Here is a 14,815-nt window from a genome sequence, read left to right as displayed (position 1 = left end):
TTAAATTATGAATCAAAAAAAAAAACATATGACTTTCTTTTGACTATTACGGATAATTTCGCTATGCCGATTAAAAACATACAGTATCCATTATAAAAGCAGAAAAATACTAAGGATAGTAAAGACAGAACTCATCATAGAGTATCAGAAACTACAATATATAATGCAAATATTTCACAGGAATCCCCTTAAATTTTAGATATATTGAATACTTATTATTTATAAGCGGTGTGCTATTTATTTATAACATTTTTAAACAAATAATCATAAATATCAAAACTTTCACTTTTTTATCGGTAAATATGTGACTTTTTAGGCGTCGATAGAAGAAATATGGCCATTGCTTTTGGCGAAGGGGAACTAGAAGAAGCGATAAGGTGCGAATCCACTGCCCAAAAAAGTGACGCAACCATGTTAATCTCACGGTATACCACATGCCGATCTCTTCTGAAACCACTATCAATCTTAGGAAAGTTTGACAAAATTCCTCCAGTAACGACTTCAGTTTTAACCTCGGATGAAAATATCTTTCCAAAAATGTGATTTTTTTAGGTGTCATTAGAATTAATGTTGCCATTGTTTTTGACCAACGGGAACTAAAAGAAGCGACAAGGTGCGAATTCACTGCCAACAAAACGAAAGCATGTTTTGTTCTCACGGCAAACTATATGCCGATCTCTTCTGCAACAACTATCGATCTTAAGAGAGAGTTTCACAAAATTACTCCAGTGACAAGGTCCCGCTATTATTTGGTACATGAAAAGAAACTTTCAATTTTATTGACTAATGCCAAATTGTCAAATTGAAGGGTTTCCAAACTTACTTAACCCATGGGACAAGATATCAAATTAAATTAAGCGAAAGCTATGACGATTTCGCGACTTGAAAGTTGATAGATGTATATTAGAAAAAAATATCAATTGATTAAAATTGTCTTCTGAAGTATTAATAACAGATTAAAACCTCAACAACTGAAGAGAATCACGTGTCTTCCTTGTGTAGAACTTGACATCCTTAAAGAGAACCCTTTCATGACGATTTTCTCCATCCCCGTTGAAATAATTATATAGTATAAATTGTTTGCTGTCACTTTCAGTATTAACCAATACGAGGAAATTTGTTTTAACCGCTGATCTTCCATATCTTTCTTATAATAATTTTGATCCAAAAATAATCGGCGAAATTTGAACGAAATATACGATAAAGGTTAGATAAGTTAAAGGTCTCCCAAGATTCAAATCAAAAGATATATAAACTACTCATTGAGATAACTGAAAAATTGGCCAGAAAACTGAAGCATAATTCCAAACTGGTTTTGAGGGAATTTGTTTTAACCACAGGTCTTCCATAACTTTCTTATTATAATTTCGGCCCAAAAATAATTGCGAATTTTGAACAAAATATACGATAAAGGTTATGTTTCGCGGGACAACATGAAAAATTCATCAAGATTTTTGGATTTTTCTATATGGAACATCTCCCATGACTCAAAACAAAAAATCTATAAACAATCCAATGAGATATTATAAAAATAACTCTGGAAACTGAAGTAGAATTTCAAAGTGACGGTTTCACTAGATGTACTGAGAAACTAGAGGGATTTTTAAATGTAAAATTTTATTCAACATCATAGTCTGATTATTTAATTATTACTATAATTATTTATTTCTAAGTATTTTGTTTTTTTTTTTTTTTTAATATTTGTGTAGTGACAATAAGACTCATTATTACTGACGATATTTCCAAGTTCAAAACATGTTTGAAATTATTTATGAATTTATAGCAAAATATAAAAGATTTTCTCCAAAAAAATTATTCTTTTTACTAGAGTAAACTTTGTGTTAGAATTAAGTATATAGTTTTCATAGCAAATCCGCAACACTAGCATTTAATATGCAATTCAAACCAAAAAAAAATTAAATATTAATAAATATTAAACAATTACAATAATAATTAATTAATGTGTAAAGCAACATGTTACACAAAGGCTACATTAAATAAGTAAATAAATTTAAATGAAACGCTTAAATATACATAAATCAACAATGCCGCCACGGCTGTCAGAAAACGAAGCTTCTCAGTTGCCAAACACCAGCTTAATATGTGTTCATCCACAGTTTTATGTGTACTTACAGTCATGTAGAAAAGTAAACGCACTTCGTTAGTTCATTCAGTGTTGCATTTTATCGTACATACTCTTGCATAGCGCTAAAAAAACAGCTTACAGAAAGCTCACCGGCATACACTTATTCACCAACCACTTGTTCAGCTACTAAGTATTTGCGACAATTAGAAAGCTTAACACGCCGAATGCGCCACGACTTAATAAAGTGATTGTTTGAAATTCCTCGCTTCCAAGTATCAAATATGACTTTTTGCTATATAACGATAGTAAATACTATGCAGTATAGTGTTGCAAAATAACTAAAAACAAGATTTTTTTAAATAATAAAAATTAAAAATAAAGTTTTAAACTTCATTAGCACGTACAAAATTAAAATTAAACAGTTGTCATTTAAAATAAACAAAAATATATTAATAACCAATTAATAACAATTTAAAAATTTTTCATAGCAGTTGTATGAAAAGTTTCACTGTAGTTTTACGTCTTTTAAAAAACACTTCAGTTAATTTAGCAAGCTATTTGTATTGTAATTCATAATTTTGAGATTAATTTTTTGACATTGCAATCTACAAAATGCAGAAATAATTTACTAACTTAAACATTTTATGAAGATTACGTTTACTAAATAAGACTTTCTGAAATACAAATGAAATTGCTTTGCTTAAAATATTTTGCTTACAAAACTGCAAGCACCTGTATCATTACTTTTTGCGGAACCTGTTTGATATTTTTCAATTTTGGTTGAAAGATTTTTAAATTTTTTTGAAATTTTTTTTATATATAAATCATTCTTTTATAATTTTTTTACAATATTCTTCAACACAGAGTTGCATGTCAATTTATTAGAATACAGAGTTGCATGATATCGCACATTTAAAAATAATTGTGTATAAAGCTTACTAAAAATTTGCATGCAATTAAAGAAATATATATTTTTATAAATGTAGTATTTTTTTAATTTTTTTTAAATAAAAATGTTTGTTTATGATTTTTATTTTATTAATATTATTACAATATTAAAAGAAAAATTCCACAAATATAACTAGTTATTTATATTATTACCCACACTACGCCTCAAACAATCGAATATATTGTAATTAATTCTTCTGGCAAGACTGCCTCCGAGAGGTCGCGTGAGTAGTAAAGAGGCAGCTGTAAAACAAACTACTCGCCAGCCAAACGTCACGTAGAATAGCTGACGATTTCGCATTTTTAAATCAGATCAGCCCTACTTAAGTCGGTCGTCGGCTTTTAGCATCACTTTTTTAAGTTCAGTTGAAGTATATTTGGGCTATCTTCCGTGGACATCAGAATACTTTTTACTTCAAATAGTACATATATAGTTGCTGAGACATTGACTATAATGTTTAGTTTACGATTTTCTGACTATTTTAAGAATAGCCTTAGCTCGGTATTCAACCCTCTTACGAGACTTTGAATGTGAGAATAATAAAACCAAAGTATCAAAATACTTGATTGAGTCTAAGGTTTAAGGAACGGTTCCTTCCAATATTATTTTCCCGAAGAAGCATAGTTTCCTCTATCGCATACATCGGATCGGAGTTGTTGAATTCCTTTAGATTCTTTTGATCATTTTTAGCCTTTGTGATACCTCAACATTGAATGTAATCGAATATATTCCCTTCTGTTTCCTGTGATGAAAACTTGTTCCGTGAGTTATAAACCTATATAATTTATATCAATGAGCTCTCTGTGACATGAATCTTGGGATCACTATCATTTTAGGAAAGTCAATATTTCCGAATAATTTATACTTGTTTACTAAAGTGTGGTCCATTTCGATGTTCCCTACTTTTTCAAGAAAAAACACAGAAAATTCAAATTTAATGGAGAATGTTAATCATTCGAAAGAACATTATTTGACATTTATTTTTTTTAAAGACTATCACTTTCAAATGTTAGCCGTGGCTACGTCTCAGATGGTCCATCCGTTTAGTCCATATTTCGATGACTCGTTCGAGCATTTCTGGGGAATGACACGCGTGATGTTTTGCTCCAAGACCTGTATCGAAAATGGATTGTCCGCATTGTCCTTGTACTTTATATATCCCCACAGGAAAGAGTTTAAAGGTGTGATATCTCACGATCTTGGTGGCCAATCGACAGGCACAAAACTTAAAATTATCTGCTCACCGAAGTGTTCTCACAATAATTTCATTGTTTAATGCGATGTGTGGGAAATGGCGCCGTCTTGTCAATAATCAAATAAGCCGAGATCACGAGCTTCAATTTCAGGCATTAAATAGTCGATTATGATGGCACGATAATGATCGCCATTGACGGTTACGTTCTGAGAAAATCGAATCCATATCTTATTTTAATCTTAATTGCTCTTTTCGTATTTAATTACTGCACAATATAATTTATTGTTATGCCATAAAATCGTAAATAATTGTAAATAAATAAATAATACAAATCGCATGCTTACTATAAACTTAAAAGCTTAGTTTAAAGCTTTGCAACCAACATATGTACATATGAATAAGGATGTGAGTAAAAGCATGTTTATACTAACCGATTATATCATTGCATCCAAAGAGCTTCAAGTTCAACTACACAATACTACTGAATACTATTTATACTCGTAGCAACTCATTAGACTATAAAATCATAAAATTAACGTATTAAACCAACTATAAAGCTTATTTAAACATTTATACATTTAAATATTTAAAAATAACTACACTTATAAAGAAATACGTTATGTATATAGTATAAATAAACCGTAATAAATATGAACTAATTGAAGCTTTTAAAAGCAATAACTAATATATTTTCTTTATTTTTTATTTATAATTTTTCTTTAAATAAAATACATTTGTATGTATTTTGAAAAAATGGCCAAAATACGCGCCCACTATAAACAGGCACCTACTTCAATTGCATCATGTTTATGGTGGCCTCATCGGTGGTGCTGACGGTTGTTGTGCTCAACTATCATCATCGCACGGCGGATATACACGAAATGCCGCCTTGGGTAAGTAAGGAAAAGATAAGAAGAAAATGCGTGAAAGCTCAGTGGTGTTTAGTGAAAGCTTTGTATACGTTTAAAAGCTTAAAAGTTTTGAGTGTAACTTTGAATAACGTTTTTATAATCTCGTCAACATATTTATTTTTATTTCAATTAAATTTGTAATATTCTTAACATATTAACACTAACATCACAATTCACCATTAGATTAAATCCGTTTTCCTGCAATGGCTGCCATGGATTTTACGTATGGGTCGTCCGGGCCGTAAAATCACACGAAAAACAATTCTACTAAGCAATCGCATGAAGGAATTGGAATTAAAGGAACGTTCTTCCAAATCACTACTAGCCAATGTGCTGGATATCGATGATGATTTCCGACATACGATCTCCGGTTCACAAACGGCGATCGGTTCATCAGCGTAAGTACAGCGACAAGCAGCGGAGTGTTCGTTCGAGAACTTCTAAAGAGACATACCCTATCTTTATTTGAATTTATTAAAAAAATTTGTTATACTTTACAGAAGCTTCGGTCGCCCCACAACGGTGGAGGAGCATCATAATACAATAGGTTGCAATCATAAAGATTTACATTTGATTCTTAAAGAATTACAATTCATTACATCACGTATGCGCAAATCCGATGATGAGGCGGAATTGATAAGCGATTGGAAATTCGCGGCAATGGTTGTGGATAGGTGAGTAGTGAATATATTCGTAAAATAAAATTGAATTAAATTTTTTAAAATTAAAAATTAAAAAAAGTTTTGAAAATGAATGTGGAAGATACAAATTCTTTAATTTACAACTTGAGGTATTTTTACGAACAGATCACAGTTTCCCAGACAACAAAAAGGCTAAAAGCTCTAATACAGCTGCCAAGTTTTTCAAAGCTGTCAGCTTTTCACGACTTTTCAATTTTAAACTGAATAGAACACTTCAGTTATTGGATATGGTCAAATTTTCTACGAAAGCACTGAGTCTTTTGAAGTGTCCTAGTCCCCGTAAGTCCGTTTAGAAGGATACATAAAATATTCGTAGATACTACTTGCATCCCATATGATTACGAGAGAAAGAAATAAACTGAGCAATGATTGATTCGAAATCTCTAGGTGGATACAACTCAATAGCTCCAAAATACTTGGGTTTTTGAAAGTCCGTTTTGGGATAAGTAACAATATTTGTTGACTAACAAATAATACTGTGAAATCCTGATCTATAAATGTTGAGTCAAAGGAGGGATTTCGATTTTTATTCGAATCATTCGAAGCCGATCCATCTACCCCACATCTGGTCTTGGTGAGTTAGTTGTAGAATTATTAGTTTTGCAAACATGGCAATGGTCGAATTCTCTTCCAAATGCAGACCTCTGAGAAAGTTAGAATGACAAGAAAATATGCCTCCTTAACATATTTCAACATACATCAGGAAATCACTTTCTAGTATATTGATATATACAACGATATATGATATATACACTTCTGCTCAAAAGTTTGGACTCACACTACCACTTTGTATCCTTCTTTTTAAAGTCTTTGTGACAGAATATTGAGAAAATTTCAGTTTTCCTGTCATTTTCGAATCAAGCGACCTTCGTTCGTCAAGCTACTAGAACTGGTATGTTTCAACTTAGATCTGCTTTTACACACATTTTCTTCTATACCTTAACGGCAAATTTAAAAGTAAATAAATCATATAAAGATCAAAATATTTATCTTTATACGATTGTATAATCAAGATCAACATTGCTAAAATGTTAAATGATGACTGAGAACAAAATTAACCAACCAACAAACAATTAAATAAAAAATGTATCAATTGAGACCAAAGTTTTGAGTGGTGAGCAATAATAATTGAGTGGTGAGCAGCATTGTCTTGACTGAACCTTATAAAACCAAGCAAAAACCCCTAAATAGAACGAATAATCCATTGTATCACTCTATACATAAGCCGTCTGCTATTCGCAAATTTCAATATATTTGAACACTGCCATCTTGTCAAAAAGTTTTCATTTGCAAGCAATAATATATTGTCTAAACACTAATAATAATGACTAAATAATAAATTTGAATACAAATGAGACTAACAAATGCTCACAACTCCGATGGCCAAATGAAATTCGTAATATTAATTGTTGTCCTTCAACCAAAGCGTATTATCTTGATATGTGTGAGTTCCAGCTAATAAATCTTCATAATCTCAATTAAATCCAAATTAAAAGTAGTTTATTGTAGTTGTAACAAATGACTACTATTAATTAAGAAACAAGTAATCATAAATGTAATTTGTACATAATTGAACATTGCGCATAAATACTTGAACATGCAAATGTATATTTAATTGAATGCACATGGTACATACGCCTACAATACATTTTTGGCTTGTATACTCGTATACACAAATCTTACAATGAAAGATAAATTTAATTACAATTGGAATAATTGTGTTTGGAAAATCATAAATTTCCCATTAGAAATGTGGCTTGTTATCAACTTCTTCGTACGTTTCAGTTTGTTTAATTAAAATATTTTAAATGAACTAGTAACCGAAAATTTATTTTTTGGGGTTTGTCACTTTCATTCACTAAAATCTGCTACCACTAACACTTTTCTCCAAGACTCTAAAGTTTGATGTTTCACAATAAACCGTATAGGTTGAAACATTTGATGTTGCATCTTTTGAGAGAGCAATACTAGAATTTGATTAAAATTTTTCACAGTTCAACCTAACCTAAAAAAAACAGGTATAGATTTCATAGCTGTCCGTAACTGTAATAATTGTCATTACAATTTTTAGTCAAAGCAAACAAAATTTCTCAGAGCTTCTCGTCCCCTGTGAGAACTCACCTCATGTTTGGCCCAAACACGTGTAATCCTTTCCTTTCGCCTTAAAGTTTGTTCCCAATTCGTATTATCAAAATTAAAAATTGTTCCATTAGAATGGACTCATGCAGGATATCTCCGAATATCTCAACTGCACTGGATGAAATCAAGGAAACATCGTACCTTCTTCTCAAGCAGTATACATCTTTTGGATCTTGTTTTTCTTTTTCAGCTTTTTTGATGCGGTACCTTCTGAGAATGAGATTATCTGAGTTTCTCGATATCTCGTTTCTGAAATCTATGAATCGTTTACAGAATGTCACTTCTCAACATATCACAGACAAGCTTCGGGACTTGCCTTCACTTACACTTCAATTATATAATATGATAATCGTAAAGAGGATCTGAGAGATTAGAATTGTTTTCTTTATGGAGCCCGGACTGCAAAAATTATAATTGCACTTCGGGTATCAAAGCTGAGATGTGTGTCCAAGATGGAGATTAGGGTGGTGCAGAGTATCAATGAAAGGAAAAAGGATTTCTACAGCGATTAACAATGTTGGCTCTTCTTTTGCAGAAAAATTACAAATATCGTGAACAGTCTTGTTTAGCACCAAAATAGGTTTGGAGGGGTTTAACAGCGAGTTCCGACTGACCACTATTTATAAAAAATCGATAATTTTAAAATTTTGATTTTTGGTTTTCATCAGAAACGATTAAAGCGTGTCTAACTTCACATATATCTATGGAGACTCAAAAATTAATATTATTCCTCAAATAATTTTGTGAAATATTAACGATTTTACGGTTCTTTACTGGATACAAATCCGATTACGACTGTTGTGGAATTTTGGAGCTGACTGTAAAGGCTCATCGCTCAGTTAGTTTTGAGAGTTAAGTAGTAAAAAATAATTTTCCAAATGTAACCCAACTTTATAAGTTATATTTTTGTACATAGTAGTACCTGTACAGTTGCAGTTAGCAGAGTCCATCTCGGCGCTATTATAGTTGTGCTTACCACTATCCGATAGGTACATATACAGTGAGACTAGGGATCCTGGCAGATGTAAGTTGCCAAAGCTGTTTGGAGGAAGGCGACGTGCATTTCCTCCTCCATTGTTCAGAAGTTGCCAGACTGAGATTGAAACAGTTAGAACTGGGCACGAATTAACATTAGCTGACTCAAAAATTTTGTAACAGATTCCAAGCGCTTTGGCGTATCGTCAGGGTCATTCTGATCCATTAGGAGTTTTTTGATATTACAAAGGGCAGCGCTCAAAACAGCCCAAGTGAGATCTTCCTGCATATACAGAGGTCTACCTAATAACCTAACCGAACCTAGTGCCGATAATGGTGTTGAGCTTTCACATAAGTACATAAATATAATTAATTAAAATTCTTTTCACAAACAACCGTGAGATGAACAACCGAATAACCAATACTACTTTATAGGCTTTATTCCACTTAACGTAAAGTAAAGCTTAACTTCAACTTGTCAAATACTTACGTATGTCTAATGTTACATATCGATACAGATAGATATACGCTGTTTATACATGCCCACATACCAACAGAATACTATACATTTGTAACACTGCACTAAAATTGGACTTAAGTACGTCTCATAAACGGCTACGCAATCGAAACCCGCCTTAAGTAGCTCACATTACGAAATTGCATCCCTTTCGAATTCACTTAACGAACAGTTATTGTTGTTGTGGCTTTCACATAAAGCCTGCATGGACATCGAAAGACTCATGTGAGTACATATGTGTATACCTAAGCCCACTTATAGTCCACTACTTGCACAGACTTAGAAACTAATCGCACTGTGTGACACCATAAAATTGATCAGGATATAGTTTTCCAGTCGTAGTACCAGTGCAAGCTGGGTGGTGTGGCACTTCGGTCAGCCACAATTTTGTTCGCGCTACGGCCTTCATAACGATTTATATTATTAATATCGAAAATGTTCAATGTGTGAGCGCAGCTTCCATACAGTTGCTAGCTTTGCGTGTTTATGCCTCTTGGGATCCATTAAATTTGGCACTGAGCTGCTTTTGAGCATTTAAAGATTACTGTTCAGCTTTGCGGCCACTTATAGCTTCGATTCTCGAAATGCGATAGAAACAGATTTGTCGACAGACTTCGCTGGTGATTGGTGTGTGAGTACAAGGCTACAAAATACCTTGATACCAATTGGTATTAATTGATTTCGAACAATTGAACACATATACACGAGTGCTTTAGTGGTTGTAAGCGGATCCCTGATGGATAATTTTAGTAAGTTCATTGCTCAATTTGCTTAATTACTTATTACATTCGTTTTACTTGATTTTTTGTGTAATTTGAAGGCCGATTTAGCCTTGATATTTAGATATAGATTATAATAATATATTTTTAAGAAATTCTTTCCCAAACTATTATATATTTTGGGTACTACAATATCTAAATAGTTCGAGAAGAAAACAAAGAGCGTTTCTAATTGAAGTAGTCTACTCGGCCAAACACTCTACATATTATGTAATCCTGTATCTTTCATATCTGACGTCAGTGGCGAACACAGGAAAAACTTTTGGTTGGGGGGGGGATTGTTGGTTTTTAGGTAAAAAGACAATGTTTCATTATTTTATTTACAAAATGAAGTCTAATCTTCTTTTATTTTGGGACATAAAATTTTAAATCTCTTCCTCCGTCACGTCTATATCTCTATGGATATTCAAGAGAGTCATTCCGTTCAGGCGTGTTTCTCCAGTTTTATTTCTTAAATATGTTTTAAGCCTGCGAAGTGAGGAAAACGAGCGTTCACTTGAAGCGAGAGATATAGGGATTTTTGCTCCAATCTTTAAAAAACGATGCACTGTTTTGAAAATTTTCATTTGAAAAACAAATAATAAGTAAAGTTGTGTATCTAATTCAGACCAGTTTTTTCCGGTTGTTTTTATTAAAAATATAGACATTTTAGTTAAGGCACTCAAGTATTTTTTTGCAAATAGCATAATTTTTTATACTCTCGCAACCTGTTGCACAGAGTCTCATAGTTTTGTTCACATAACGGTTGTTTGTGTCACCAAGAAATAAAAGAGTTAGATATGGGGTTAAATATATATAAATGATCAGGATGACGAGTGGAGTTGAAATCCGGATGTCTGTCCGTCTGTCCGTCCGTCCGTCCGTCCGTCCGTCCGTGCAAGCTGTAACTTGAGTAAAAATTGAGATATCTTAATGAAACTTGGAACACATGTTCCTTGGGACCGTGAGAGGGTTGCTTTCGAAAATGGGCAAAATCGGTCCACTGCCACGCCCACAAAATGGTGAAAACCAAAAACACATAAAGTGTCATAACTAAGCCATAAATAAAGTTAAAATAGTAAAATTTGGAACAAAGGATCGCACCAGGAAGGGGCATATTTGGATGTAATTTTTTTGGGGAAGTGGGTGTGGTCCCGCCCCCAAATTGGTTATTTATATATATCTCGCAAACCAATGAAGCTATATAAACCAAACTTTCTGCAGTCGTTTTTTTAGCCACTTCTTAATATAGTTCAAAAATAAAAGAAATCGGATAATAACCACGCCCACCTCCCATACAAAGGTTAGGTTGAAAATTACTAAAAGTGGGTTAACTCACTAACGAAAAACGTCAGAAACACTAAATTTCACATAAGAAATGGCAGATGGAAGCTGCGCTCAGATTTTTTTACAAAATGGAAAATGGTCGAGGCGACGCCCACTTATGGGTCAAAAACCATATCTCAGGAACTACTCGACCGATTTCAATGAAACTTGGTTTGCAATAGTTTCCTTACCTCCCAATAATATGTTGTGAAAATTGTCCAAATCGGATCACAACCACGCCTACTTCCTATATACCAGAACTTAGAAGATGATCTGAATCGTTTACTTTACAATATATAAAGTAAGCACTAGTGAAGATATCGGTGTAGAACTTTGCACAAATACTATGTTTATAGTGTGGCAGCCCCATTCTAAAAATTGCCGAAATCGGACCATAGGTTTTTAAGGCCCCATATATCGAACACGAGGACCTCGGTGCTTCTAACCTAATATTATGGTTTCCAACTTTCAATGGACTTTATACAATATATATGACGAATATGTAGGTCAAATTGTGTATTATATAATATTAATTAAGTTAAATAAATAAATTGCGAGAGTATAAAATGTTCGGTTACACCCGAACTTAGCCCTTCCTTACTTGTTTTAATTTAAAGTTATTTCACAACAGTTTGCTCATGGAACGAAAACTGAAAGTCATAATAAATGAATTTTTAGTTTTCCTGTGTTATGATTAACAATAAGCTCTAAAAAAAATAATAGAAACCTTATTGGTGACTTTTCAGTTCAGAACTAATTTTCAAAAGAAGTCCATTTTCGACTCACAATTCCCCTTAAATCTAAAAAAATCTAGTTCAGCAGCCACAGAGTTATAAGGGAAACTCTTTACTTTGAATCAAATTAAAAAAATATCTATGTCCAGTTTATATTTTACTGGGTTTTTTAATTGGCCTACATTCCCACAACTTTTTAATACTATCCAGATACAATAGGTTTGTTTTTAGTTTAACATTTTCATAGTTTCAAAAAATTAAATTCTATCAGCAGAAAAGTATCAAAATAGGCCGTTTGTGAACAAAAAAATTATCAAATCACAAAATTTAGAAAAAAAAGTATCAAAACAGATACAAATGTATCAATACGGCAACGCTGTTAGTGACTAATGTATTCATTTATTTTACATATTCATACATCGTCGGCAGAAAGATTGCTTTGAAAACAACAAATTACAATTTTTCAAAAGACTATGTAGAATTAAATTCTATTATTTAAAAATTCAATTATTTTGGGGGGGGGGGTTTGGGGTGTTAAAACCTACTTGGTTTGGGGTGTTAAAACCCCCCCCCCCCCTGCGTTCGCCCCTGTCTGACGTAAATAAATTTTAAATCGAGTTTGAAATTAAATGAAATCGTGAATGAAGAGCATATCATTCATCGTTAATTTTGAACTCGATAATCGATAACAAGAACCCTGTTCAACAATTTCCGAACCTTAAGTGTGCTTAAGGAACTGGAGAACTTCCAAATAGTTAAAAATCAAAGGTTTCATAACAAGTCGTACACTACATGTCTTCTATGAGTAGGCAACCTAATTAATATGAAAACAAAATTTATAACAGAGCTTTACACTAGAGATGTGCATATTAGGAAAACTTTTTTTAGGAAACTAAGAGCGGCCCTGCCCCTAATAGTTTTTTGGTATATATATCACAAACAACCAAAGCTATATAAAACTACAGGAGAAATTTCCCTTATTTCCTCATAGTATGTACACTATGAAACACTAGAAACACTAAATTTTATGGAAACTATTTAAAATGGGCGTGGCGTCAGGTCAAAAACCATACCTCAAGAGCTACTCGAACAATTTCAATAAAATTTATGATTTTCTTGATATTCATATTGCGGATGAAAAATGAAAAAAATTGGTTCACAATCACAGCTACTTGCCTTATGACCCAATTTTAAATTATAACTGATTCGTTGACTTTACAATATATTAATCAAGAACCAATGAAGATATCGGAATAACACTTTGTACTAATACTACCGTAGAGGTGTGGCATTTTCCAAATCGGACTATAACTTCTCAAGGCCCCATATCGAAATAAATAATATCAGTAAATCTCTCAGACATTGTGCAGAAATTCAGAAGAGATGAGAAAATAAGCAAATTACATCTCTTAGCTCCCGTATACCTAATAAAGGGTTTTCAATAAGAGCGCTACAAAAATTACGGTTTGCGATATCAATGAAATTCTTTATTCCTGTGAAAGTACATTCGATACCATTATGTATGGAACTTTTCTTTTGCATGGCCACCACGGGCACGCTTGCAGAAGTCCAAACGCTGAACCCAACTTTCGACGGTTTTCAAGCATTAATTGGCCGATGCAGCTGTAATTTCACATTCTATATTCGTACGAAATTCATCAATCGTCGATGGCTTGTTGGCATAGAACATACAGTTGACGTAGCCCCACAGGAAATAGTCTAACGGCGTCAAATGGACTAGGTCATTTCGTGAGATTACACGTTCACCCAACTTGGTTTACAATAAATCGATTGTGACATTCACTGTGTGGCTTGTGGCGCCGTCCTGTTGGAATCACATATTGTCCAAGTCTATATCATCCAATTCAGGCCAAAAATATTGGGTTATCATTCACAGTAACGTGCCGATCTTGATCATCACGGAAGAATGACTCCGTCGGCCCATAATCCGCACCAAACCGTAATTGTTTCCGGATGCAATGGTGACTCATGAGGTACATGCGGATTACTGCCTGACCAATAACGCATATTTTGCTTATTGACGAAGCCATTCAGCCAGACATGAGTTTCATCGCTGAAGATGATTTTTCGATGAAATCCGGATCATTTTCATGTGGTTGCTCAGCCCAATTCACGAACATACGATGATTCTGGTGGTCAAGCGGCTTCAGTTCTTGCGTTAATTTGATCTTTTAAGGATATATGCCAAGACCTTTTCGCAAAATTCGCCACTATATCTTTCCATGATGAAATGACAAACCTTACTGAAGTGAAATGTCAATAGAGTGGGAAAAACAGCGTCGTTTGCTATCCCTATCGGTCTACTTTCGTAGCGTCTATTGAAAGTTTATGAGAATTTTCAAACTTATGGTGGGCTTTATATAGTATATATCGAATATCGAAGTTAGAAATTAGAAAAATCGGTGCAGAAATTACCCCAGCTCTCATATATTATATACATATAATGATATTCGTTATTCTTTGGTCTGTATACCGAATATATGGGTAACATTGTATGTATCTC

The 14,815-nt window shown here is 33.1% G+C and overlaps 1 protein-coding gene across 5 annotated transcripts in view; it reads left to right on the top strand.

Annotated features, from left to right (window-relative positions):
• Positions 1 to 14,815, top strand: part of LOC105219235 (neuronal acetylcholine receptor subunit alpha-7) — a 585,197-nt gene that overhangs the window by 563,928 nt on the left and 6,454 nt on the right. For all 5 annotated transcript variants that reach the window (XM_054228333.1, XM_054228332.1, XM_054228334.1 and 2 more), the window contains 3 exons: positions 5,014 to 5,123; positions 5,325 to 5,539; positions 5,642 to 5,815. In XM_054228333.1, the coding sequence (XP_054084308.1) occupies positions 5,014 to 5,123; positions 5,325 to 5,539; positions 5,642 to 5,815 (499 nt within the window). The remainder of the gene's footprint in view (positions 1 to 5,013; positions 5,124 to 5,324; positions 5,540 to 5,641; positions 5,816 to 14,815) is intronic.

The sequence above is a fragment of the Zeugodacus cucurbitae genome, chromosome 3 (assembly GCF_028554725.1).
Source record: "Zeugodacus cucurbitae isolate PBARC_wt_2022May chromosome 3, idZeuCucr1.2, whole genome shotgun sequence".
NCBI classification, from domain to species: Eukaryota; Metazoa; Arthropoda; class Insecta; order Diptera; family Tephritidae; genus Zeugodacus; species Zeugodacus cucurbitae.
This window is presented reverse-complemented; position numbering and strand designations above follow the sequence as displayed.